Here is a 23,656-nt window from a genome sequence, read left to right on the forward strand (position 1 = left end):
CCAATAAGGTAAATATTTTCCTTCAATAAGTTGTGATATACCAGAGGATAGATGCAAGTAAATCAACAAAATGTTGTATGATAAAACCTAAAGTAGGAGTTTCACATCCAGTAACTGTCTTAGTTACTTTTCTCATTGCTGAGACAAAATACCTGACATCCAAAATTAAAGGAGGAAAGGTTTATTTTGGCTCACAGTTTGTAGAGATTTCAGTCCATAATCGGCTGGCTCCAAAGCAGGGTGGTGTGGCAGAGACACATCACAGAGGAGAAACAGTTCATGGCAGGCAGAAGGCAACAAAAGCAGCAAGCAGCAAATGACCATAGCAGCCTTCCTTCTGTCTCTTATATTCTTTCCAGGCTACACACCCTCACTATGAGTAGCACTCAAACCCATAGTGGGCCTTCCCATTGTCTCACCCACTATCTACATTCTGTCAAACCAACAAGTGGACTGATTTAATAATCACACACCCTTGATCCCAGTATCACACACTCTAGATCCAGCCATCTCTGAAAAGCTCCACCTATATCTGCATGAGGCTTTGGGGGAACAGCTAGACATAAGCCACAGCAGTAGCTTGGGAACATCAGGTGGAGGTTCCTTCTCTGCCTTGAAAATCAGAGAGGTTCCTGAAGCAGGTGGTAGCTAAGACGCATTTTGGAAGAGTTGGCCTAGCAAGAGGGTGGGAGGAGGGGAGGGTGGCAGAGCTGAGAGTATTGCCTGGATAAGGGCCCAAAGAAGACATCAGGGGCTCTCTCAGTAAACTGCTACTATTTCAGGTTCACAGGGGTGTAAAGTGCTGGGGAGGGTCTTATGGACAGTTGTGCTTGTTTAATGAAACAAAAGACAAACAAGGAAATGAAAACCTCAATAACTTAGAATATCCAAGGTAGAACTTTTATTCTTCAAATCATCATAGGCTCCACTTCTTTTCCCAGCTCCCCTCTCCCCTGATTTATTCTGTAATCTCCATGGGCCATGTAGGAATGTGTTTGGATCCCTAATATCTGAACCTAGGCAACAGACCAAGTTCTAGCTATCTACTTTGCCATTTCTGGTACAAGGGGAAAGAAGACCAGCCTTTTGGTGGAGCTGTGATGAGCAGCCCATCAAAAGATTTTGTCCGGCAAATAAGACCGGAATTACTCACATACATTAAAAGAGGGTCATTTTCCTCCATGTATAAAGAAGATCAGGAAGACAGATACTTACTGAGTCCTGTCCTGTGCCAAGCAGTGTGCTAATGCTTTTATACCAGGACTTTCTATAGAAGAGGGTAATTTAAGTGGTCACGGGTTCATGTATATAATTTAAATTATAATTTATAAAATAATTTTATGTATCTTCGAATATCACTTTTATATTTAACACAATCAAATAAATATTCCATGATATTTGTTGAGGGGCAGTTATATATTAGGTACTGAAGTTTCAGTATGGACATGGTTTCTGTCTCAAATTGTTGCTCCTGTGGGTTTTTGTGTGGCATAGATGATTATCTCTGTCTGGTCTTCTGAGCTGTCAGCTTTGAGTCACTCCAAGATTAGAGGAAATTTTTGAAACAGTAAGTCAGAGAGTCAGGGTTTGTAACCCTGGTGAACTTTAACAAACTTACGTGTGTAAGACTGACACTGGGTACTGTGGCCTGTACCCACAGTCTCAGCTGATCAGGAGGCGGAGCCAGGGAGGTCACTTGAGTCCAGGAGTTTAAGACCAGCCCAGACGATATATTAAGAAGCTACCCTCCATACCTACACATATCTTGTCTCTATGTCTCCAAACAAAATAGATTAATTTGGGTGAAGCCAACCTATTTCTTTATTGGCACAAAATCGTAAGCAATAGGATTCAATAATGAGGTTAAAAAAAAACAAACAAAAAACATTTGTGCTAGTAAGCCAGGACAGGCCCAGTCTTCCCAGGACTTCTTACACTGAAGGTTTAGATTCAGTATAAAATTTTTAAGACCTTGTTAAACTGAATTTAAAAGATAAGTTATTGGTCTTCACAATAGAAATTGACCCAAAGCTGGTTTGCATTTTTATACTTGGTTTTCATATTAGTTCATGACAAATAAGGGTCCTTATCTGCCAAGGAAGGAGGAGAATCTAGGTTAATTTTGAATCCCCCTCAGGGACCTGGCACAGTGCCTTAGGCACACTGTTACTCAATCAATTGTGTGTCCATTATTCAGCAACAAGAGATCTAAATCTATCAAGAAAGCTTGCCTTCACTAACCTGTCAGATAGGATCTGTAGCTGAGAGAGTCTGGATTTGTGAGACTGCCCTAAATTGCTCATGAAGAGTAAGGGCCTAGGCTGTGTTCATACAGCACCCCTATTTCCAGGATGTGGGCAGCTGCCCCAACACATACGTCCTTCTCCCAGACGCTTCAGGTGGCCCAGCTCACACGTGACCAGTGTCTCTGCTTCTTAGGGCAAGAGACAATTTCAGATGTAACCATTTTGGCCAGCTGTGGCACTGAAGCAACTGAAGCAGAGAAGCCTCAGATGCAAAAATGGCGAAAGTTTGCACATGTAATGACAGGAACCTGGGGTACCCTTGGTTTCTTGGGAAAGACCTGCCAGAAGAAAGGGACTCCCAAGTTGATGGTTCCGGTGAGACCAGAGCTGAGGATGAAAAAAAGAACCAAGGGAGAGTAGGGTGCAATGGGACTTGGAGGAGCTGAAAGTTGGACTTGAGTTGGAGGGAGAGTTTTGAATGGTAGGCTCAGAGGGAGAGGCTCTTGCTTCATCTGTGAAAAGCTGGTATGATAGTGTGACAGGATGATCAGTGACGACAGAAGCCAATGGAATAAAATTTGGAATAGTTGGGAGCATTTGGTCCTTTTTAAGAAGAGGAAGAGTATGATTACAACCAAGGCAGCCTTGGAATACTTGGAAGCTCAGTGGAGAAGCTGTAGCTTCCCAAGGTTCATATCAGACTATGGATCAGTGGAAGGGATCTGTAGAAACAAGGTTGTAAAGCAGGACTAAGGAGGTGGGTGGAGCACCCAGCCGCCAGGGAGCTCTGATGTGGCTTTCACAGGGCAGAGTCTGGGAGGTTATGCAAATGTGAAGCCACAGAAAGCCAGTGGAGGAGGCACTACAGTCGCTGAGTCTTGGAGGCAGGCTTAGAGGTAAGTTTGGGAAGACACTGGCTGGCCAGGGAAGCATTTGCTCAGAAGTGAGCCGGACTGTCACTTCTTTAGATCACCTGATAGCAAGCTTTGATGTATACCAGCTTCAGAGAAATCAAACCTTTGTGATATTTTTTTTTTAATAGTAAAACTAGTCCTAGCAAGTCAGACTAGGAATCTACTGCCTGAACTGTTTTTTAGCACGCCTTTTTACTGGCAAAACCAGATCTGTTTCCTCAACTTTCAAGGAGCCTGTTTATACTGATTTTATTTTCAACACAGCTTTCAAGTGGAAAGAGAGAAATTACTCTCAACAATAAGTCAGCAGGTGAGCAGCAGGATTCCTGCCCTGCCATTCTCTGTGGTGTGCCTGTGTGTCAGCATGCCTGTCTGTGTGTACGTGCACGTGTACCACTGTGTGTGTGCTTTTCCAAATGCCAACTGTTGTGCCCTGATCTGATTGACAAGTCCTGATCCCTTGTTTGTAGGTGTCATGACGAGTGCCAGGTTGTTGAGCAATTTCTTATTTGTTTATTGTAAAGAAGGTAAATCAGTCTGTGGGATTTCTTGGATTGGAGGGCAAAGGATATTTACTGTCAACAGGATAAGGACGAAGATATAGGAAGATACTGAGCTCCCAGGTACAAAAAGAGGATAAAACAGAAGGGAGACACCAATTACGGGGCTTTCTGCCTTGAACAGAACTTTTAAGCATTTGAGTGAGAAACACAATTTAGAAAATTGCCTTCTGGCTATAGAAGTAGGTAGGGTAAAATAAATAAATAAAAATTAAAATGCAGGTTGGTTTCCAAGTCAGTTTCACCAACTCTCATTTTTATTTATTTATTTTTAATTTCTCAATAGATTACAGATGGATTCTCCATTGCAATTGGGAAATGAGAACTTGAGTGAAGAAGTAAAAAGACAAGTTCCAAGCCCGCTTACACAGTTCCAGAGAAATTTCATCCAGACGGTAACGTTGCTGCGAAAGCTGCCCGCGAGGGTCCTCCACTGCAAAAAACCCCGCGCAGCTGTTACTCTACTCAGGATTGACCAAGAAGCCGTGAAATCCCTCACAGAGGAAGACGCAGAAGATTTCCTGCTAAGCAAAGTAAGGACAAATTCTAGCCTTTCCCACACATTCCTCCATCCCCTCTCTCCTCATCCCCAGTAACAGTGATGCAGAAAGGGTTTCACTGCCTGTAGATATATGAAAAATGCTCAGGAGCCAAAGACCACCCCCACAAGTGTATTTAGGGACTAGACATAATTCATTCCTGTCTTTGTGCCTCTGATGCCCAGACGCATGGTGGATATTAACTACGGAACAGAACTCTAGCTCTGTCGCTCAAACTTGGTGGCCAGGAGCAAGTCACTTAACCCACCTGAGCCTCAGCCTTCTTCTCCATAAACTGGGAATGATAGTAACAGTGTCATAGTGGGATCACAGAAAAAAAGCAAAAGAAATTAAAGTTTTTCAAAACTACGAAAGCTAGTTTTAAAAAAAAAAAGCACTATTTTTCAATATACATTAATTAAGAACTAATTTAATTTCTTCTGTGCACAGCCATAGGTTCTTAGACTATTAGAATTTGGAAGGACATTAGTTATTATCTAATTTAAGCCTTTGCATTACAGATGAAGCTACTAAAGTACAATATTAATGTTTAAACTAAACAATTAAATTAAGAGGTAGGGACTAGTCTCCAGCAGAGATCATTACCACAGTAATAAGTAAAGTGTATTTCTTAGGCAAAACCGCTAAGTGAGATAGATAAGGAACATCTATGGTGATAACAAATTAAAGTGATTTTCTTTACTTCTCCTCTTGGGGGGTCTAGTTGGAAAGGGTGTTGTCTGACATCTTCCCATGAGTCCCGTAGTTTCTGTCAGAAAAAAAAAACTAATTTTTTTTAGCCTGGCATTCAAGTAATTTCAACTGGCCTATCCTCCCACCCTCTGCTTCCCCTGCATTTTCAACAGTGAAAGTTCTGGACAGTGAATCCCATGTTGAATCTAACCCATGTACATGTTTGATTTGACCCACAAAGCATTTTTCAAATTTTCCAAAATTTTTACAAACATTTCAAAATAGATTTTGCATGGAAATCCAGATTTTGCCTTTTCTGGGGAGAAAAAAATCAGGAGCAGGCAACCACATGTTCAAATTTGTTGCCTAGAAACCGTGGGCTGGAGCTAAGTGCCAGACTGTAGATGTGCTGGTCAGTTCCCAAGGGGTACACGCCTCTGGGCTCTGACACTGTCCCCTGTCCCCTTCCCATACATGCCCCCTACTCCTTCCCTGTAGAGGGCTGAGTCTCCCATGAAAACACTGGCCTGAGCAGGTCTCAGGCCCCAGTTCTCCACTCCACTTTTCTAGTTCATAGGCATTCTTCAAACTCAGCTCAGAACGCACCTTCTCAAGAAAGATCCTCTGACACCCAGCACTAAATGTCTTTGGCCTCTTAAGAACTCCCGTCATGATCATGCCTGATGTTGTTTTGTGGGCAATCTCCTGTGTATTGACTCCTGAAACTTTTGATATTAGTGCTTTGGTTGATGAGCTAAATATCAAGTTTCTGGAGGCAAGAATAGTGTTTTAGATGTCCTTCTTCCCTTTAACCATCACAGAATATCTTGTACTTTAGTGGTTAGAATATCTTCAGGATTCACTGATGCTAGGGCAAGAGTAGGAGGTGAGGCACATATAGCATCTTATTTACTCTAACCAACAACCATGTGATGTGCATATTGCCTCCCTTTTTATAAAAGAGGAAACAGCCTCCTGGAGATGGGATAACTTATCCAAAGTCCCACAGCTATATGTGAAGGTGCTGAGGTCTCACCCTAGTCTCTTTACTCCAAAAGCCAGTTTCCTCTGCTGAACTCCTGTGACCCTCGGCAGACACCCCTGAATACCCATTGGGTGCCAAACCTGTGCTGTGGTTTGTAGAGCTCCAGGCCTGAGATGTGTCCTGCTCACTGAGGGAGAAATCTTGGATTTGTCTCAAGGGTGGCCCTGTCTTGCCTGCAGGTTTGGCACACAGCTCCAAAGGAAAGAGGAGGAAATTCCCAGTGCAGACAGGTAGATGCTTCCAATACCACCTAGCAGATCCAAGGCTGTGGAGAACCCACAAGAGTGCCGGAGAAAAGAGGTGTTAGCGCTGATGGGAGAAGGGCTCCAAAGACACTTTGGGGGCAAAACGGGGTAGGTGGGGTTTTAGAGAGAGGAGAAGTACAGAAAGATCTAGGCCAAAGGATTCCCATTCAAAACCTGAGATGATTTCCTTCTCAGCCACTGCCTTTTCTTTGGGGAGGCAGAACAGGGCAGCAGTCACGGATACAGGCTTCAGAATGATATTTCCAGGGTGCAAATCCTTGTTGTGTAACAACCAAACAACTCTGGGACCTTTGATAGAAACTTTCTGAGCATCAGTTTCCTCATTATAAAATGGGAACCATCATAGTATCTGCCATAAAGGATTACCGAAAGGCTCAAGTGACCTACTCTGATAAAGTGCCCTGCACCCAGGCAGGACCCAGTCATCTCAGCTCCATGGTTCTGCTGCTGTACAGCTTCTGCTGCAAACACCCTGAGTGGCCTAAGAATTCAGCTCATAAAGAAATTATTCCGGAAAGACAGGATATGATGGTGGAAAGCCCACTGCTTCCTCTGCAGCTATATCTGAGTCTAAGTATCCATCCTTTTAAACTATTAGTCGCTGGAGGACAGTGAAAGTGCCTTCTTGTTTGTTGTTGTCTTTCTGATTATTGAGTTTAAAGGCAATTCTGGAATTAAATGCTTGACTTCCTGTTTTGTGGAAGGAAATGCTCAGCAGTCTTTCCCAGCACTCGTCCTGGATGGGTTTCACACTGCCCACCTGCCCTAGGCATGCCCAGGCCGGTGTGACGTTCCTGGCATTCTGCTTAGCACCCCTCCACCTCCCTCAAGGAAGCATGTTCCAACGGGAGCAGGTCAGAGTTGTGTTGTTACAGGGAACAATCCTGAATTCCCAGTAATTTATATTTGAAACAGTGAATTACTCCAGAATTTGAGCTATTAATAGTAACAAATGACTTGTGGGAACAACAGTAGGCCAGAGGCTGCGGCTGAGAAGCAAGGGAGGGCAGCCACAGAGGACGTGTGGACACACGTGCAGACATGTAGACTTGAGCAGACAGAGCGAAGCCCACGCAGGGTGGATGGCACCGTGGCCTAACTTGCTGGGTTAGTGCAGCAGCGAGCTGGGCAGGATGATCTCAGAGCAGCTAACCTCGCGGGCCTGGCTAGTTTAATACCGTCCATTTTGCCTTCCCCTGTCACGTCTGCAAATGCAATCTTTTAAAAAGAAAAATGTGCCATACTTCATTGATTTAATCGCAGAGCAGGGGAGTAAAGCTTGAACAGACACCCGAGGTCAAGTTTGGATTGAATATGCTTGAGTTCATTTCTTACATTCTCTTTCCATTTAAAGTTTCTTTTTAAAAGCTTTTTTCTGAAAAATTGGTGAGGAGGTTGCCTCAAGGCTGCACCTGGTGTCCTGCGTCCTGAAGTGTGAGAGGCAATAGGCTCTGGGGCTGGGCTTGGAGGGGTCTCTGTGGCCGAGCACCCTTCTTTTATAGAGATAATTCTTTTGTTTGTTTGTTTTTTTGTTTTTTTTTTTTTTTTTTGGTTTTTTTCTCCGGTACCGGGAACCGAACTCACGACCTTGCGCTTGCCAGGCAGGCGCTTTTGCCGCTGAGCTAAATCCCCAGCCTCAGGCTAGCATCTTCTTGTGCTGTCTCTCTGGCCTGTGGTCAAAATAAGTGAGGGGCAACAGAAGGTGGGGTTCTCTGTTGGGGTTTCTATGGTGAGGATGATAAGAGGTACACGAGACGGAGCTTGGGGTCCCGAGCAGAAAGCACTTCCAGGGCTGCTGATTGCTCAGTGAACCTATGAAGGTCAGAGCTCAGGGCAGGAGTTGTGGTCAGAGACGCAGAGGAGCAAGACCGGCTGCACCTAGCAGAAAGGAGACTGCAGCCCAGCTCCTGCGGGGACAGATGTGTCCAGGGCAGGTCTGGGCCTCCCCGCCCACCTGGCCTCACTCCAGTCCATACCTGGCATCACTGTCTACCCACTGCTAGTGTGCTTGTGGGAATGACTGGTGACATCCAAATACATGGAGACTTTGGGTTCATTATTTCGTAAGCCTAGACTCCAAATTAAGGGCACTTTTTGGATTTAGGAAGAAAATAACATGTAGGTTTTACTTCCAGTACTTGCGTTCTTACAGCACAGCATAGCGTGGTGGAAGGAGGAGTGAGGGAGCCTGGGAGGTGCAGGAGGCTATCTCACCGCTGAACCCACTCGCGTCCCACAGTCTGCTGGGCCCTGCTGCAGCCAGTCTTCCTACTGCCTGGCCGCGTTTACTCATACACCTAACTAGTCCTTCGTTCCTTGCAAAGCTCTTTCAATAGTCCGTCACCTGAAGTCCCCTACCTGCTACCTCCCCACTTTACTCACCACATTGCCTTGTCCCCACTCCACAAAGAGAACAAATGACAGGCGGGAAATCTCGGCAGTTCCCACCGTTCCCTACCCTTTCCCCTGCACCTGCACCCGCACCATTTCCTTTTTCCTTCCAGTACATCCGTTGAATTCAACACCAAGGCTCTCGGATTTGCATGACTTCTTCCACCTGGGAAATTCCTACTCCATGGTTTTGCCCTCTGCTGCCTCTTCCTTCTCGCCTGGCCTTTTTCTCTGAGTGTTTAAACATGCCCAACTTGTGTGTCATTTTGAAAACAAACAAACAAACAAACAATCATCCGTTGGTGCCCCTGCGTTTTCATTCTGCTTGCTTCCACTGTCAAGCTTCTTGCAGGAGTTGCTTACCTTTGTCCTCTTGTGCTTGTCTCCCAGCCTCTCTTAATCCACTTCTTAATGCCCACCCCTCTGCCAGATGTAGCAATCCTACTCCTAGAGGCAAAACTTTGAGATGTTTGTGGAGCACTTGTGAAAACAGTCTTCTTTTGTTTTTAAGAACTCTCGCTGTTTAATCTCCCACCTTACCAAGGAAGTCTCTGCTCCCACCATAACCTAGGAATAATTGTGATTCTCTTTGTTGTTTTCTTCATCCCTAGATACCTACCATATTCTCTTTCTGGAAAAATCTTCATGTCTTTCTTCCTCGTTAACTCTGACTAATTTTTCAAGATGCTATTCCAACATCCTCTGCCTCCAGGAAGCTGCCCCGCTTCCAACTAGAGGTGCTGTTCATTTTGTGTGTATCCACAGCATCCTGTGCAAACCTCTCCTCAGAGCACAATTGTGGCAATGTTGACTTCGAGTTTATTAGTCTTGCTTTGTCAGCTCACCTGCAAATCTCTAGATGTGCACCATGGAGCCCAACAGGAAGTGGATGGTCAGCAAAAATTAGTGAAATGAAGGTGAATCACAACACCTAGGGTAAGCCCCACACTGGAGAGGGCCTTTAATTATAAGCTTCTAATAGTGTCCACTCTATTTTTGGCAGAGAAAATGACTTGCTCCTCTGTGATCATCTTCTCTCTTCTGCTAGTACAATCTGGAAGATTCGGAGCCTCCATAGTTTAAAAATCTTTGAGGAGGGCACCCTTGATCCCTTCTCCCATGATAAATATAGTGAGGTGGACATTAAAGGCATGTAGAGGGGTGAGTGGCTGCTCGAGGAGGGCAAAAATGTTAGAAGATGATGTGGACACAATTACCATATTTGAGATAAGGCAAGACATACACTTTGGAAAATATCACTCCATGTATATGGTATATTTCCAATGAGACTGCAAGCTCCTTAAAATAGGGGGCTTCGTCTTACATTTCTGCTCTTTGCAGTGTTAGGTGTCTGGAAGGTATTAGCTTATTTTTCAGAGACAGTCTTCTGCTTGGAGATATGTTCATATCAGCCTGCAGATTGGATCAACTGTCTCTGCTGGACTCAGTGGGACACCACAGTTCTACATGATGGTCCCCCCACACTTATATTCTCTACTGACATCTGTCGACTCCAAGTGGGAAGGGCGTGGTTATGAGTGTTGTATTTCTGTGACCCAGTATGTAATGTGCCCAGCATATAACAGGTGTTAATATTTATAGATGAACTGATTCTATATGGGATATATAACACGGGTATCAATTGATGTACCCTCACTTATGTAGTCTGCATATGTGTGGAATAGTTTATTGGTCTTGGGAAGTATAAGATCTCAGTGGCTGGATGTCATTGATGATTTAAGAAACACAAATCTCTCTCAGGTGGACTTCTTTTCTTGATATTTTGACCAGTGTATAGACGTCTCAAAACTACTGTAGAATACGTAGAAATAGCTATTAAGCCAAACTCACAAGAAATGAAAAATTCATGTATAGGTACTGCATTTCATTATACCATATTTTACTTAAATCAGCCCCTGCCTGAAGGAGACCCGACAGCCACAGGTGCCTCCCGAGGAATGTAACAAAGAGCCCCCTGCACTCAGAAGAAATGTGAAGACTCCGCACTTCTTCTTTCATTTGGATTTTGGGGTGCCTCCTGCAGCTTCCTAAAAGTTCTTTTGTGTTTCCCACAAACATCTATTTCCTTAAACTTCAGTTATCTTACCAATGTTCAGTTTTCTGCAGGAATTTTCCAGTACTTGGTGACTCATAGCAGCCCGAAGAAACATAAATACATGCTTATCCTTCAGGATCTAACCCAGTGGTGGCAAACCTATGACATGCATGCTACAGTGGGCTGTTTGCTATTATTGAAAGCTCTAAAAGTTTCACCATCTCAGGTCTAGCAACAGAAGGAGGAGTGAATCCGGAGCTGAAGGGAACCATTGCCCCGTGATGACATAAGAGAGAAGCAATCTGCTGGGTGTTTACATACACTAAACCATTTAATATTTACCAACCTGAAGAGCTAGCATTATTATTCTGCTGTGGTCTCAGAACGGTTCCCAGAGCCTTTCGCGATCATTTCGCCCCCAAATGAATCTCTTCTCACGTTTCCTCATCTTGCCCAGCTCCGACCACTGTGGCCTCCTCACTGGGCCTTAAGCCTTGTCATGCTGCTCCTGGTTCAGAGCTCTTGGAATCTGCTTTCTAAAGCTGCCTGCTTGTCTCAGCCAAATGTCTCTTGTTTACAGAAGCTCTCCCTGAGTAGTCCATGTGAAATAGTAGTCCCTTTATTCACTACTTCTTTGTCCTAATTTATTTTTCTTCATGCCAGTTATCAAGCCTAATACTACATTACATGCACACCTGTGCACACACACCCTGTATCATCAAGAGAAGGGCAAGTGTCTCTATCTTGTTTACTGCTGTCTTGGTCACTGTTGTGTCCCAGCACCTGGGCTGGTGGCTACTGCATTGTAGATACTTGGAAAATATTGAAAGAATGCACCCATTTCTGAAAAGAACACTGAGGCACTGACATGTGTCATTTCAGTTGGCATCAAGTCCATCTCCCCTGCAGTCTTAGGTAGTCAAGATTGTTATTCAGAACTTGTCTGGTCATTCACCACTATGTCCTTGTCATGTCACTTACGCCAGTGCCTTGGGGCTCCCACAGGAAATAACCATCTTGCTGAGACCCTCATGATGGAGACCACTACAAAGTGGATTTGAGCAGAATTTAATATTAACCAGTTGGCTTTCCATGTGTACTTGTCAGTTGTCCAAAGCTTAGGTACCTTGTCTGGAGATGGGCAGAGGACTCATAGTAAGTGAATCTCTATGAGTCACTGGTCAGCACTGAGGCCAGTATTGGCCTGTGAAGCTGTGATACTGCAAAGGACAAGATAAGGCCACAGCTGAAGATGTTTGGCTCCAACCCCAATTAACTAAAAGGAGACTGCAGCTGCAGGCTCCACACTCCTACAATAAATGCCAACCTAAAGATAAGGTAGTTCTCCTGACTGACATAATTTACTACTTGGGAAAATATTTCCCAAGATCCTGCTCAGATTCTTGTGTTTTCTTGAGTATCCCCCTCCTTTGTTTGAAAACCAAATAAATACGGGCCACCCAGAGAAATCTTGGTCTTAACCAGAGAATCTTGAGTTCAGTAAGAGAGTTGGACCCTCCTGGAGCCCTAAAATCATCTCAGTTGTCTCATTTATTTAAGCCTTTGCCATCCACTCTTTTGGGAGATTGCGGGCCTGATCAGCCCACAATAACTAGGGTTATTAACCCAATACTCTCACATCCAGGTGGACTTGAGGCGCCAGCAGATTTCCCACACTCTGGATGAAGTACAGGAAGTTATTCACCAGTTGACCACAGAAGTCAGCCGTCAAGATTTAAGATTTCAAGCTGTACCTTATTCTGACACATACAACGGGAACATTAAGGTAAGCAAATCTCACTTGTGTCTAAGTGTTCACCAACAGAGTCAGAATGTTCGGGTGGGTGGAATTTGGTGTGTGGCAGGTACTCTAGCACTAATAACATATCATGTTCCCATGAGTGCTGCTAGGTTAACCATTTACAGTCTCATTTCACAGATGCTATCTCATTTGGGCATTCTCATCCCTAGATGATGGTAGTAGTCATTTTCCCATTCTTGAGACAAAATACCTGACACTCACAACTTAAAGGAGAAGAGGTTTATTTGGGTCATAGTTTCTGATGGGTTCAATTCATGACTGGATAGTTCCAAGGCAGAAATAGCATGGTGGCTGGGCCTGGTGGCATATGCCTATAATCCCAGCACTCGGGAGGCTGAGGTAGGAAGACCACTGTAAGCTGGAGGTCAACATGGGCTACATAGTGAGTTCAAGGAAGCCTGAACTGTATAGTGAGACCTGGTCTCAAAAAAAAAATGGCATGGTGGAAGGGCAAGGCAGAAAAATCCTGTTCATCCCATGGCTGCAAGGAAGCAGAGAACAAAGGGAGGCACCAGAGATAAGAATATTCCCTCTAGGTCATTTCTCCAGTGATCTGCCCTCTACAAGCAGGACCCACCTCTGAACACAAGTCTTTAGGGAGACATCTTTATATTTAACCATAACATTCTGACCCTGCCCACCAAAAGGCTCATGTCCATCTCACTATGCAAAACACATTCATTCCATTTCTGAGTCATCAAAGTCTTAATAGTTTCAGCATTGTTGAAAAGTCCAGGTACAAAATCTCCTCTGAGAGTCAAAGTAAACTCTTAGTTGTCATTGCTTCAGACTTTATATATATTGTTCTTAAGAATTAGGAAAGAATTTCATGTGTTTTATGTTTTAAATTTGTCACTTCTATTCTTTACAGAACCTTGTAGTGCAAAAATCTTTTTAAAAAGTAAAAAAATAAAATGCAACTCTTAGCTGTCAGATCCTGGAAAAAAATTAAACAGAAAGTGAAACATTTCCAGCATACACTGGTACAGGGTTAACATTCCCATTCTAAGAAGAAATAGGAACATACTACAAAACCTGACCAAAGCAGGATTGAAAAGCAGCAGAACAAATATTAAATCCTGTAATTCCATATTCATCACCCAGGGCAGGTTGTAGTGTGATGTGAGCTCCAAAAGGCTTGGGCAGCCTCCCTCCTATACCATTGCCAGTTGCAGTTCACATGGCCTCTCTCTTGGGCTGGCTTTGCTCACTGCCTGTATCCTTTCTCAGAAGACATTCCATGTCCTCCCAGTATCTCTTACTTCCTGGCATCTCCAATGCTCCTTTTGCATCACTCTTCACAGCTTTATGCATTTCCTGTCTGGAACTCCTGGTAGGGCATACGACCCAGTCACAAATTTTTACCTGGCCTCCTGGGCCTTCTGAAATCTGGGTGAAAGCATCCATGACCCCCTTAACTTTTGCATGCAGCATGCTTGAAAAACCAGCAACATGTGGATGATGCCAAAGTTTGCTGTTTTTTTGAGCAGGAAACTGACCCCCTTGAGTCAGGGATGTAGCTGCTTCTGAGCGCTTGGATGGCTGAACTCGAGGAAATACTTCCCTTGGTAGCCTTTAATGAGCAGGGTGCCCAGTTAATTCTTTCAAAAGTGTTACTTTTTGCACTCTTGAGCCTAAAATGAGTGAGGTCTAGCCATTTCCTGAGATACCCACAAGACATCTTTCCTGTTGTCCTCATGCAAGTTACATACCTTTTCAGCAACCAAGGTCTCTTTTGCCTCAACTTTACAGGGACTTCTTTCTGGCCAAGTTGTATAATTTTCACATTCTTCAGGTTTTTTTCCTGATTTCAGTATAAATCTGGCTAAAAGCAGCCAACAGTACCCCTGCCAGAGCCTGAATATTGGGCTGTCTTGAAATTTCCTCTGACTGCCCTTAATCTGAGCCTCTTGCAAAATTCCAGAATATGGATGAAATGCAGATAAATCCCTTGCCAGAATGCAATACCCATGGTTTCTAGTTGAGTTTCCAATAGAGTTTTTGTTCCAACTGACACTTCCTGAGCCGGGTTTTTATTGTGAGCATTCCTGTCAACATCCCAGCCTTCTGAGCTCCCATCAGGATCACCCATTGAATGCTATTTATAGCGTTCTATGGCTTCTCTACACTGCATCTTCAAACCTTTCCAAACTCTTCCCACAAACCAGTTCCAATTGCTTTTGAACTACATGATCAGCAGCAGCTGGTTCTAATCTCATTCCAGGTACTAACTTTCTGAATTATTCAATTTCTCATCATAGAGACAAAATAACTGACACCTGAAACCTAAAGGAAGTGAGGTTTATTTTTGGTCCTGGTTTTAGAGGATTCATTCCATGGTTGGCTGGCTCCAAGGCAAAAGCATAGGAAGAAGGGTGGAACCAGAGAAAAGAATACAGGTCACACTCCCAGTGACCTACCTTTCCCGACCAGGCCCTACCTTCAAACAAAAGACTTTTGGGGGACATTTTAGATATAAATTAAAAGCCCCCAACACTTTTGAAACCAGGGACCAATATCCTGGAAGAAATTTTTTCACAGACTTGGGTGCAAAGAGATGGGGAAATGGTTTTGGGATGATTCGAATCAGTGTGCAACCTAGATTGCGCATATGTACGATTCCCTGTAGGATTTGTGCTTCTCTAAAAATCTAATGCCACTGCTGATCTGTCAGGAGACAGAAGTCAGGCAGTAATGTGAGTGATGGAGAATGGCTGTAAATACTGTTGAAATTTTTACTAACTTGCCCATGGCTTACCTTGATTTTGGTGTTCACTCCCTGACTGATCAGTGGCTGAGTCCTGGGCAAATTCCACTGTCAGAACTTTCTGTGAAGAGGAGGTAGCTGACCTACGGGGAAGGTTCAGGGTTGAGTGGGCTGCTGTGCATTACAGCCAAAGTTCAAGTTCCCTTTGGCAATACTGCAATGTTGACCGACTTGTTCTAGCCTTTGAACTGTTGACCTGGCTCTTTTCTCCCTGACCGCTGTTTACCTGGTTCCTGGAAAAAGGGAGTGGGTAGACTATGCTTGCTTTTCTCCATGATACTTACAATCATCTCAATAGCTCACATTGTCTAAGCAAACAGGCTTTCATTTCACCTTTGATTTTGCAACAGTCATTAATTCTGGCCATGGGTCATCCGGACAGATGAAAGAAAGGAAGGCATTCTGCAAACTTCATTCACTGCTTTTCCCATCCCCTCCCACCCTTTATTCTTGCCAGAACTTCTACACATTCCAGGTCATTCATTCTACATTGAGAACTAGCCCAGGATAGGAAAATAATCACTGAATGAACTATCAAAAGACTTAAACTCAAATTCTGGTTCTTACGCTTACTAACGATTTGTCCCTGTGATGTTCAGGTCCCTTTAGCTGCAGGTCCTCCATTGCCCACCTCAGTGAGCCACTGTGAAGGCCCGATGGACAAATGGAGGAGATTACCATCTTCGTACACGTAGAACTCAGTGAATATCACTTCCCTCTCCTCTCTTTTCTTAAGTTTCCTCCCCAAACTTAAGTCCCCTCTGGAGTTCCAGGTTTCCTTCACTCCTTTTCACTTGTGGATCCAGGAAACCCAGATCTCAGTGAGTTAATTTGCCTGCCACAGCATTACCTTGGATTAGTGGCAGAGCAAAGATGTAATCATCTTGCAACACCCAGGCCTGCTTTTGCGTCTACCTGGGCACATTGCTGAGGGCTGAGTGGTTACCTGAGCTGCCTGGCTCATCATGTCGGCTCCCAGAGGGCTTCTGTTCCCCTACAGTCAGTGAGCTCATGCACATCCTCTTTCCTGACCCCAGGTTTTGGCGCCCAGTCAGTTCCTCATCACAGTGCCCATGAGGGGCCTGGCTGGGTACAGAGAAGCCAGGGAGCAGCACTGGCGGTACTACAGCTTGAAGGGCACCCGGCTCTCCTGCCCCTTGCGGGCCCCCGAGGGCCTACAGCAGTGGCTGCAGGTGGAGCAGTTCATGAAGAGCATCTGGCAGTGGCACGAGGCCGACGTGAACATTGAGGGGGACATTGTGCCCGCCAAGGTCCTCCAAGTGTTCCGGCAGCTGGTGGAAAAAGCGATTACAACCTGTCACCTCTCAGGTGAGCTGATCAAGGACAGGCGTAAGGGATGTTGTGCTGTTTCCCTTTGACTCTAAAAACCTTGCTCGGATGTTACCTGAGGCAGGAATCATGTGCTTGTTACATCCTTGAATGATGTGGGACATTCCTCTTTCTTCTGGCTGACAAAGAGGTGGGAGCTAGGCATGGTGGTGCATGCCTGTAATCCCAGCACTCAGGAGACTGAGGTAGGAGGATCTTTGTGAGTTCGAGGCCATCCTGGGCTACAAAATATCTCAAGGACAGCCTGAACCACATAGCAAAACCCAGTTTCAAAAAGAACCCCCCCCAAAAAAAGAGAGAGACAGAGAGAGAAGGTAGGAATTTGTACTCACTGAACACTCCTGAGGATTTAAGCAGATTACTTTCCTGGCACAGACATGACATGCTGTGAATTATGCACCTTTTCCAGAACCTACATGCACTTGTCTAAAAGAGCAAATTATTTACAAACCCTAGATATTTATTAGCAATTTCTTGTGCAACAGCCTCCATCTGACTACAGCGCCCCAGTGCACGGAGATACTACCTTTGTGATGTGCAATTCCATTTGTTTGAAGGAAAGGATACATTTGAATATTCTCATAGTACTCATAGCTCATGGATAATGGATTCTCATAGAAAACGCTTTCATGGATGATTTAATCTCCACAACCCTAGGGAGTACTTTTGTGCCAGTTTTACAGATGAGAAAACCAAGGCTCAGATTAAGACTGGGACAAGTACCTAGCTAAAGGTTTGCACATCAAGTGCAATAGTGAGCAGAGCGAGCTCCAGAGGCAGGGGAGGGACCAGACAGGCCGGCTCCCATTTGCTCACCCCTTTTAATTTGCAGCATTATTGCTAGTGAAAGTGCAAGTAAGCAACTCAGCCTGGGCCAGGATTGTGAGGTGATTTAGTAAATGATGCTGAAATGCCAGACAGGCTCAAGTTCCTGTCCGGGTAGCTCTGATGAGAGGCAGACGCTCAGCCCTTTCTCACACCTGGCCAAGGAAAGTAATGTTTTCCTTCTCGGCAGCCTAACACAGTTAATGAGCTTCCATTTACTTCCCTGAGCAAGGAAAAACAAAAGAATAGGTCTTGATTCAGGACTCATCCTTATCTGTAACAAAGGCAAACAAACAAAACACACCATAGTGAAAGAAGGGGAAGCAAATTAAAAATGAGGACAGTCTAGTGTGTAAGTTGGAAAACTTTGCCAGGATCATTTTCCTTTCTTTCCTCCATGTTTCTCTGTCTCTGTGTCTCTGTTCTCTGTCTCTGTCTCTGTCTGACTGTCTGTCTCTCTGCCTGGTTGGTAGAGAAAGTAGTGACCCCCTAAAACAGTGACTATGACATCCTTTGAAAGGCCTTATGATTGTGGGATGATAAGTATACCTAGGGCCTGAGTGGCTCATGGCTGGATGGTAGAAATACCATATAAGAGACTTTGACTCCGATAGAACTCCACCAAAGTGACTGTTATTGAGCAATGTCAGAACTTCTGGGTGAAGAATGAAGAAATGGCACTGTCTTTCCTTATGTTTGCGTTCTGTGGAAAATTGATGTCTGGGTGCTTGGGTGAAATGAAGAAAGATACAAAGGATTTACTTTTCTCTCATTGCTGGGACAAAACACCTGACCCTCAAAGTTAAAAGGGGAAAGGTTTATTCAGCTCACTGTTTGAGAGGTTTCAGTCCATAATCAACTGGCTTCAAGGCAGCATGGAACACAGTAGAGTGGTAACAGTGCAAGCCCAGAAGACAGCAAAAGCAACAAGAGAAAGTGAGACAAGACTCCTTTTGTCTCTTATATTGTATGCAGGCTACCCGCCCTAGGGCAGGTGTAGCTCTCACACTCTTAATCCCAGCATTGGACCATGAATCAATCATAAACTCTAGAAGCCTACCCGATGACTGCATAAGGCTTTTGGGGGGACATCTAGACACAAACCCTAACAGGGTAACCTATTCTTTTATTTTGTGGCTTCTTCAGTTGAACCTTCTGAAAATAATCTATTAATTTAAATGGTTTGGGGGTATAGCTCAGCGAGAGCACATGCTTGACATATGTGAGGGTCAGGGTTCAAGCTCCAGTACCACATACGTAAAATAAAATAAACTAAGTACCATAAAATTTTTTAAAGGAATGGGAATTTTCTAGCAATGTTGTAGCAAAGACAGGCTGGCTAACAGTGAGGTTTGGCTGTGGATGCCCCCGCTTGAGTGCTGTAGACACTGTGGGAAAGCTGCCCCGGCAGTGACCAGGAGCCCTCACAGGCACTGCTCACAGACAGCTTCCTTCTCTGAACGTTTGTGTGGTCCGTGGCCCCTGGCCTGTGGCCTGTGGCTCTCTTTTCATTGTCGGTCTGATCATCTCCCTTCAGGTAAAGTGAGCATGCTGACAAACAGCCCCGCAGTCTGGGTTGCCGTGGAAACATCTGTCTGTCAGGTGGAAATCGAGCTGGCCCCCACAGTGGAGATCCCCACTGCCTGGTCTGAGAAAGCCCAGTGGCCTCGATGTAGGAAGTGCTGGCCTTCCCCAGAGAAAGTGGAGTGCATCAAGGTATCCGTGACTGGGGCCCTGGCTCCCCACGGCAGAGACGCTAGCAGCCTAATGGTCTCAGCGTTGTGCCACTCAGCTCCCGAAGCAGAGCTGAGGGTTCCCTGGATCTGCGGTTCTGGAAGTGAAGCATGGGGCCTGCAGACCTGATGGAGAGGCCCCACCCTGGACCTGCTACATTAGAATTGGTGGGCAGGCCCTGAAGTCTGTGTGTTTAGGAGCCCTGGAGGGGGTTGGGGTCTCTGTTGCAGGCTGAATCCTTCTCCTGCCTGCCATCCACACTCAAGATGGCTGTATCTTCCCCAGGTCCCGTTCTGGTCCCATGGGGGATGTACTCAACCCTCCACAGGTTCCACAGGCCAGCCAGTGGCTTTCTACCTCAGCAAGCATCATCCTTCTCATTTTCTAAATCCTGGATTTTTCTCTTTCAGTCCTTTGGGTTCAACCTGTTGGCCCGTTCTAACTATCACTGGCAGCTGAGCTTCTCCCAGGCCGAGCAGGTGCTGCTGGAGCAGCTGGATGAGGATGGGGGCTGCCGCAGACAGTGCTTTCAGGCCCTGAGGCAGCTGATGGAGGATGTCTGGTGTCCCGGGAAGAGGCCTGTTATCACCTCCCACCATCTGCAGGTGAGCTGGAACTGGGGTACGGTGCAGTACAGCTCCAGCAGCTGTGGTTAGGTGGGGACCCATAGCCTTTGTGGGCTCAGCAGAAGCAGGAGAAGAGTGTGATGAATATGGGATGGGGCTGTAGTTTCCACAACTGCAGTTCCACTAATTATTACTCGCGTGGAAATATGTAGACCTTAGCGGTAAGTGCATCTGCAGCACTCTGACCGGGGAAGGCAGCCTCTAGCTCCCTCCCTTTCCCTTTCCAGTTCCCTGGTCCCCTGATCTTTTCCCTGTTTTTCTACTCTTCCCCCTCCCTCCCTCGCATTCTCCTCCTCCTTCTCCCCCTCCTTCACCTCCCTTTCTTCCTCCTCAGCCTTCTTCTTCTTCTTTGGTATGATGTCAGTGATAATTCAGTGATTTTTTTTTAGATTAGCACATAATAAGTGCATACATTTATGGGGTACACTATGATATCATGATATATTACACAATGTGTGGTGATCAAATCAGGGCAGTTAGCATTTCTTTCTTGTCAAACATTTATCACCTCTGTGTTTTGGGAAGCTTTGAACTCTTGTAGTTATTTTGAAACATAGCATCATTATAAACTGTGGTCACCCTAATGTGCTCCAGAGCGCTGCTCTGACTCCAGTAAGCTGCTCTTCAGGCTTCTTAATTTGACATAAATAATCCTGTTTCTCTATTTTTACTTTCTTTACATGTGCTGTTGCGCCTTTCGCAAAAACCTTTGCCAACACCAGTGTCTTCAGAGTTGCCCGGCTTTATTTTGGTGGTTCCATCGTTTCGGGTCTTACACTCAGGTGGATCCACTTTGAGTGCATTTGTGTGTATCTGGAGAAAGGTACACATGAATTTCCAGTTCTCCCAGAACCATTTAAAGGAGACATTATTTTTCACTGCATGTTCATTTTTTAAAAATGCATATAATTTTTGAAGTGTATTAACTGAACATGTGAAAAGGGCTCATTGTGATATTTGCACACATGTATATAACATGTATTGGCCAAAACCAACTTTTCTGTACCCACCTCCCCACTTACATGCCATGCCTTTCCTAATCCTAGTGATCACTATTCCACATTTGGGTCAGTGTTTTCCTTAGCTCCCACCCAGGAGAGAACAGGTGGCATTGTTTTTATGTGTCTGGTTTCACTTAACAGGATTTCCTCTAGTTCTATCCATTTTGCTCCAAATGGCAGCTTTTATTCTTTTTTAATGACTGAATAGTATTCCACAGTGTATTTGTATCACATTTTCTTCGTTCACTCATCTACGGATGGACACCTAGGCTGATTCCACATATTTCTTGATGCCCTTTTTGGAAAGCTGGAAAGGGAGGGGCCAAACCTCATAGACCAAATCATATTAAAAATTGTATTTTTTTAGCGCTCTGGGAAATTTGAGCCCAGCCTGGGCAACTTAACAAGACCCTGTCTCAAAATAATGAACAAATACAAAGGCCTGGAGATATATAGCTCTGTGCAAAGGCCTTGGGTTCAAACCCCAGAACCCAGGCCTGAAAAAAAACAGCAGGAAGTTAAACAGTGGAAAATTTGAAGTGCTTAGACAAAAAGGAGCAAGGTTTTATATTTCAAAACGTTCTTGCAGACTGTAGCATGGATGGTGACAGGTTGGGTGATACTGAGGAACCAGTAGCAGCTGCTGCAGAGGCCGGTGAGCTGTGGTGGCAACATGGAAGAATATCATTGGCAAGGAAGGCAGTGGACAGATCTGAGAAATCCTTGGGCAGGAGGCTTGGCAGGGTTCAGTGTGGGTGGTGAGGGAGAAGGGTGACACTAGGCTCGTGGCTTGCAGGTTTGTGGTGCAAGGTCGTTGGTTCGGTTTGGACATATTCAGACTGAGGACTTTCATATAACCAAGCACTGCAGGGAAGGAGGTCAGAGGAGATCTGAGCTGGAGAACATGATTTGCAAATCACTCATTACTCGGAATGAAGCCTTTCAGGAGGGAGGGTGTGGATGGGAGAAGCTGGCCAGCTGAAAGGTCAGATGAAGTGAAGTCTGGAAAAGCCTCTTGGGTTAGGAAACATGGAGGTCATTGGGCTTAAAGGGAGCAGCTTTCAGGGTTAATGCAGGAAACCTGATGGAGTGAAAGGAGGCGGGGACTGAATGAGAGAAGAGGAAATGATGCCCAGCAGTGGCACTAACTCTGGAAGCCCAGGGTTGCAGAGGTCAGAGTGAGGGCAGGGGAGCTGAGGGATTAGGGGAGTGGGAGAACAGGGACAGGCTGAAAGGCCATGGAGGAAGAGGGCAGTAGGTCATACACAGCTCCTGGGAAGCAGGACCCAGAGTCCTGGGAGGGGAGAGAGGATGGTGCCCTGTGGGGAGAACTGTCTGGTTTGAGGGAATGAGATTTTCTGAGTTCCCTGTAGAGAAGGAGGTGGGGGCATCTGCCTGGAGTGGGGTATTATAGATTTAAGGAGAGTAGTGACTTTGGAAATGTCAGAGGACACTAAGAGAATAAGGTAATGAAGAGGCTTAGGAGACCAGTTGGGTTAGAGTGAGCACGTACCTGAGGTTAGGATCATGAATTCGTGGAGGATGCAGCTTCCCTGAGTGACTCCTCCCTCCTTCCAAGGCCAGGAAAACTCAGCACTTGTTTCTGAAGATCTTCTCCCCAGCTGCCTGAGCCCTGTCTGACAGCCCCTCCTCCCTCCTCAGATGGTGCTCTTCTGGACTTGTGAGAAGCATCCCCACCTGAAGGACTGGCAGGATTTCGAGAACGCCTTCCCGCGCCTGGTGCGGAAACTGCACAAGTGTGTGAGCCAGCACTTCCTCAAGCACTACTTCGTCCCCAGAAGCAATCTGCTCCAGTCCACCAATTCCAGTGAACTGGACTCCCTGGCCCAAAAGCTGGCCTTCTTCCTCAAGAACCCCCGCATCAGCCTGCCCTGAGGCTGGCCCTGCCCAGGTGTCCACGACCATTTCATTGTGACTTGACCTTGTTCTTTCGGGATGGGCCTCTACCAGGTGCTGGCGTCCTACCCAGGAGAGGCACAACACATGGCAGAGGGGATCACCCCAACCCAGTGGCACTGCACAGCAGGAAAGCTGCCCACGCATCGGAGCCAGGCTTCCTGAAAGCCGAGCAAGTGTTCCACCCTCACTACCAACCTTGGCCACAGCACTCATCAAGCTTGCCGCGCCACTGGTTCCGAACTGACACCACTGTGATGAGTTTAGTTTCCCCCATGCAGGCTCAGACAGTCTGTTGAGAAAACCGAGACAGAGACCCCGGAAGGCCAGAAAGTAGTGTGCTTTCCAGGAATGTTCTTTAACTGACCGAGCATGGGCTCCTTTTCATTCCTTTTGTAAAGCAGAGCGTTAATATGCATTCCTCAGAGCAGGGTGGAGCTTCCCACACTGTGCAGGGGCCTTCATAAGAGGAGGACATTGGAGCAACAGGAAGCCTATTAGCTGGCCTACTAGTTGGTGCTTGCAGCTACTGGACCACGACTATGCGCAGCTGAAATGGTAGCAGCTGATGATCTAGTGTGCTCGTGCCATCTGTGCTGCACTCCGGCTCTCCCGAGCAGAGGCTCAGTGGTTCAGTGGTCTGCTCCTCCGCTGCTCTCCCAGTAAGGAGGGAGTGATCTCAATGGCTGCATGAGTCCACAGTGAAAATGCAGCTCTGGCTGCTGCCAGCCACAGCCCTCTCTTTGTTCCCAAGCTGTGGGTCACGGAGGGGACTTCCTTCTATCTATGGAATGAACTTGTATGGATTGCCCTTGGTGTCATTCACCTCTCAGTACATTTCTGTCGTCATTCATTCACTCATTCATTGATAAATAAATATGCTTTAGGCATTAGGCACTGAGAA

General features: G+C 45.6%; 1 protein-coding gene across 5 annotated transcripts; it reads left to right on the forward strand.

Moving 5' to 3' along the window:
* Nucleotides 1–3,061: 3,061 nt before the first annotated feature.
* Nucleotides 3,062–23,656, forward strand: Mab21l3 (mab-21-like 3 (C. elegans)). 5 transcript variants are annotated; one of them, XM_005389038.2, is made up of 7 exons: nucleotides 3,062–3,142; nucleotides 4,007–4,253; nucleotides 12,356–12,496; nucleotides 16,337–16,628; nucleotides 19,012–19,190; nucleotides 19,619–19,813; nucleotides 22,498–23,656. In XM_005389038.2, the coding sequence occupies exons 2-7, from the start codon at nucleotides 4,014–4,016 to the stop codon at nucleotides 22,729–22,731; spliced, it is 1,281 nt and encodes a 426-aa protein (XP_005389095.1). In that variant the 5' UTR covers nucleotides 3,062–3,142; nucleotides 4,007–4,013; the 3' UTR covers nucleotides 22,732–23,656. The 5 variants fall into 5 exon arrangements, with proteins under 5 accessions (XP_005389095.1, XP_005389094.1, XP_005389096.1 ...); XM_005389037.2 differs by lacking the exon at nucleotides 3,062–3,142 and adding an exon at nucleotides 3,149–3,470; XM_005389039.2 differs by lacking the exon at nucleotides 3,062–3,142 and adding an exon at nucleotides 3,762–3,783.

The sequence above is a fragment of the Chinchilla lanigera genome, unplaced genomic scaffold, assembly GCF_000276665.1.
Source record: "Chinchilla lanigera isolate Chin_1 unplaced genomic scaffold, ChiLan1.0 scaffold00034, whole genome shotgun sequence".
Classification (NCBI taxonomy): domain Eukaryota; kingdom Metazoa; phylum Chordata; class Mammalia; order Rodentia; family Chinchillidae; genus Chinchilla; species Chinchilla lanigera.

Bases quoted from the DNA above. Each gene is read 5' to 3' on its own strand.
- Mab21l3 (XM_005389038.2), top strand. From the start codon at position 4,014: ATGGATTCTCCATTGCAATTGGGAAATGAGAACTTGAGTGAAGAAGTA. The intron at 12,497-16,336 runs GTAAGCAAATCT...TCCTGACCCCAG, and splicing joins CATACAACGGGAACATTAAG to GTTTTGGCGCCCAGTCAGTT. The intron at 19,191-19,618 runs GTATCCGTGACT...TTTCTCTTTCAG, and splicing joins AGAAAGTGGAGTGCATCAAG to TCCTTTGGGTTCAACCTGTT.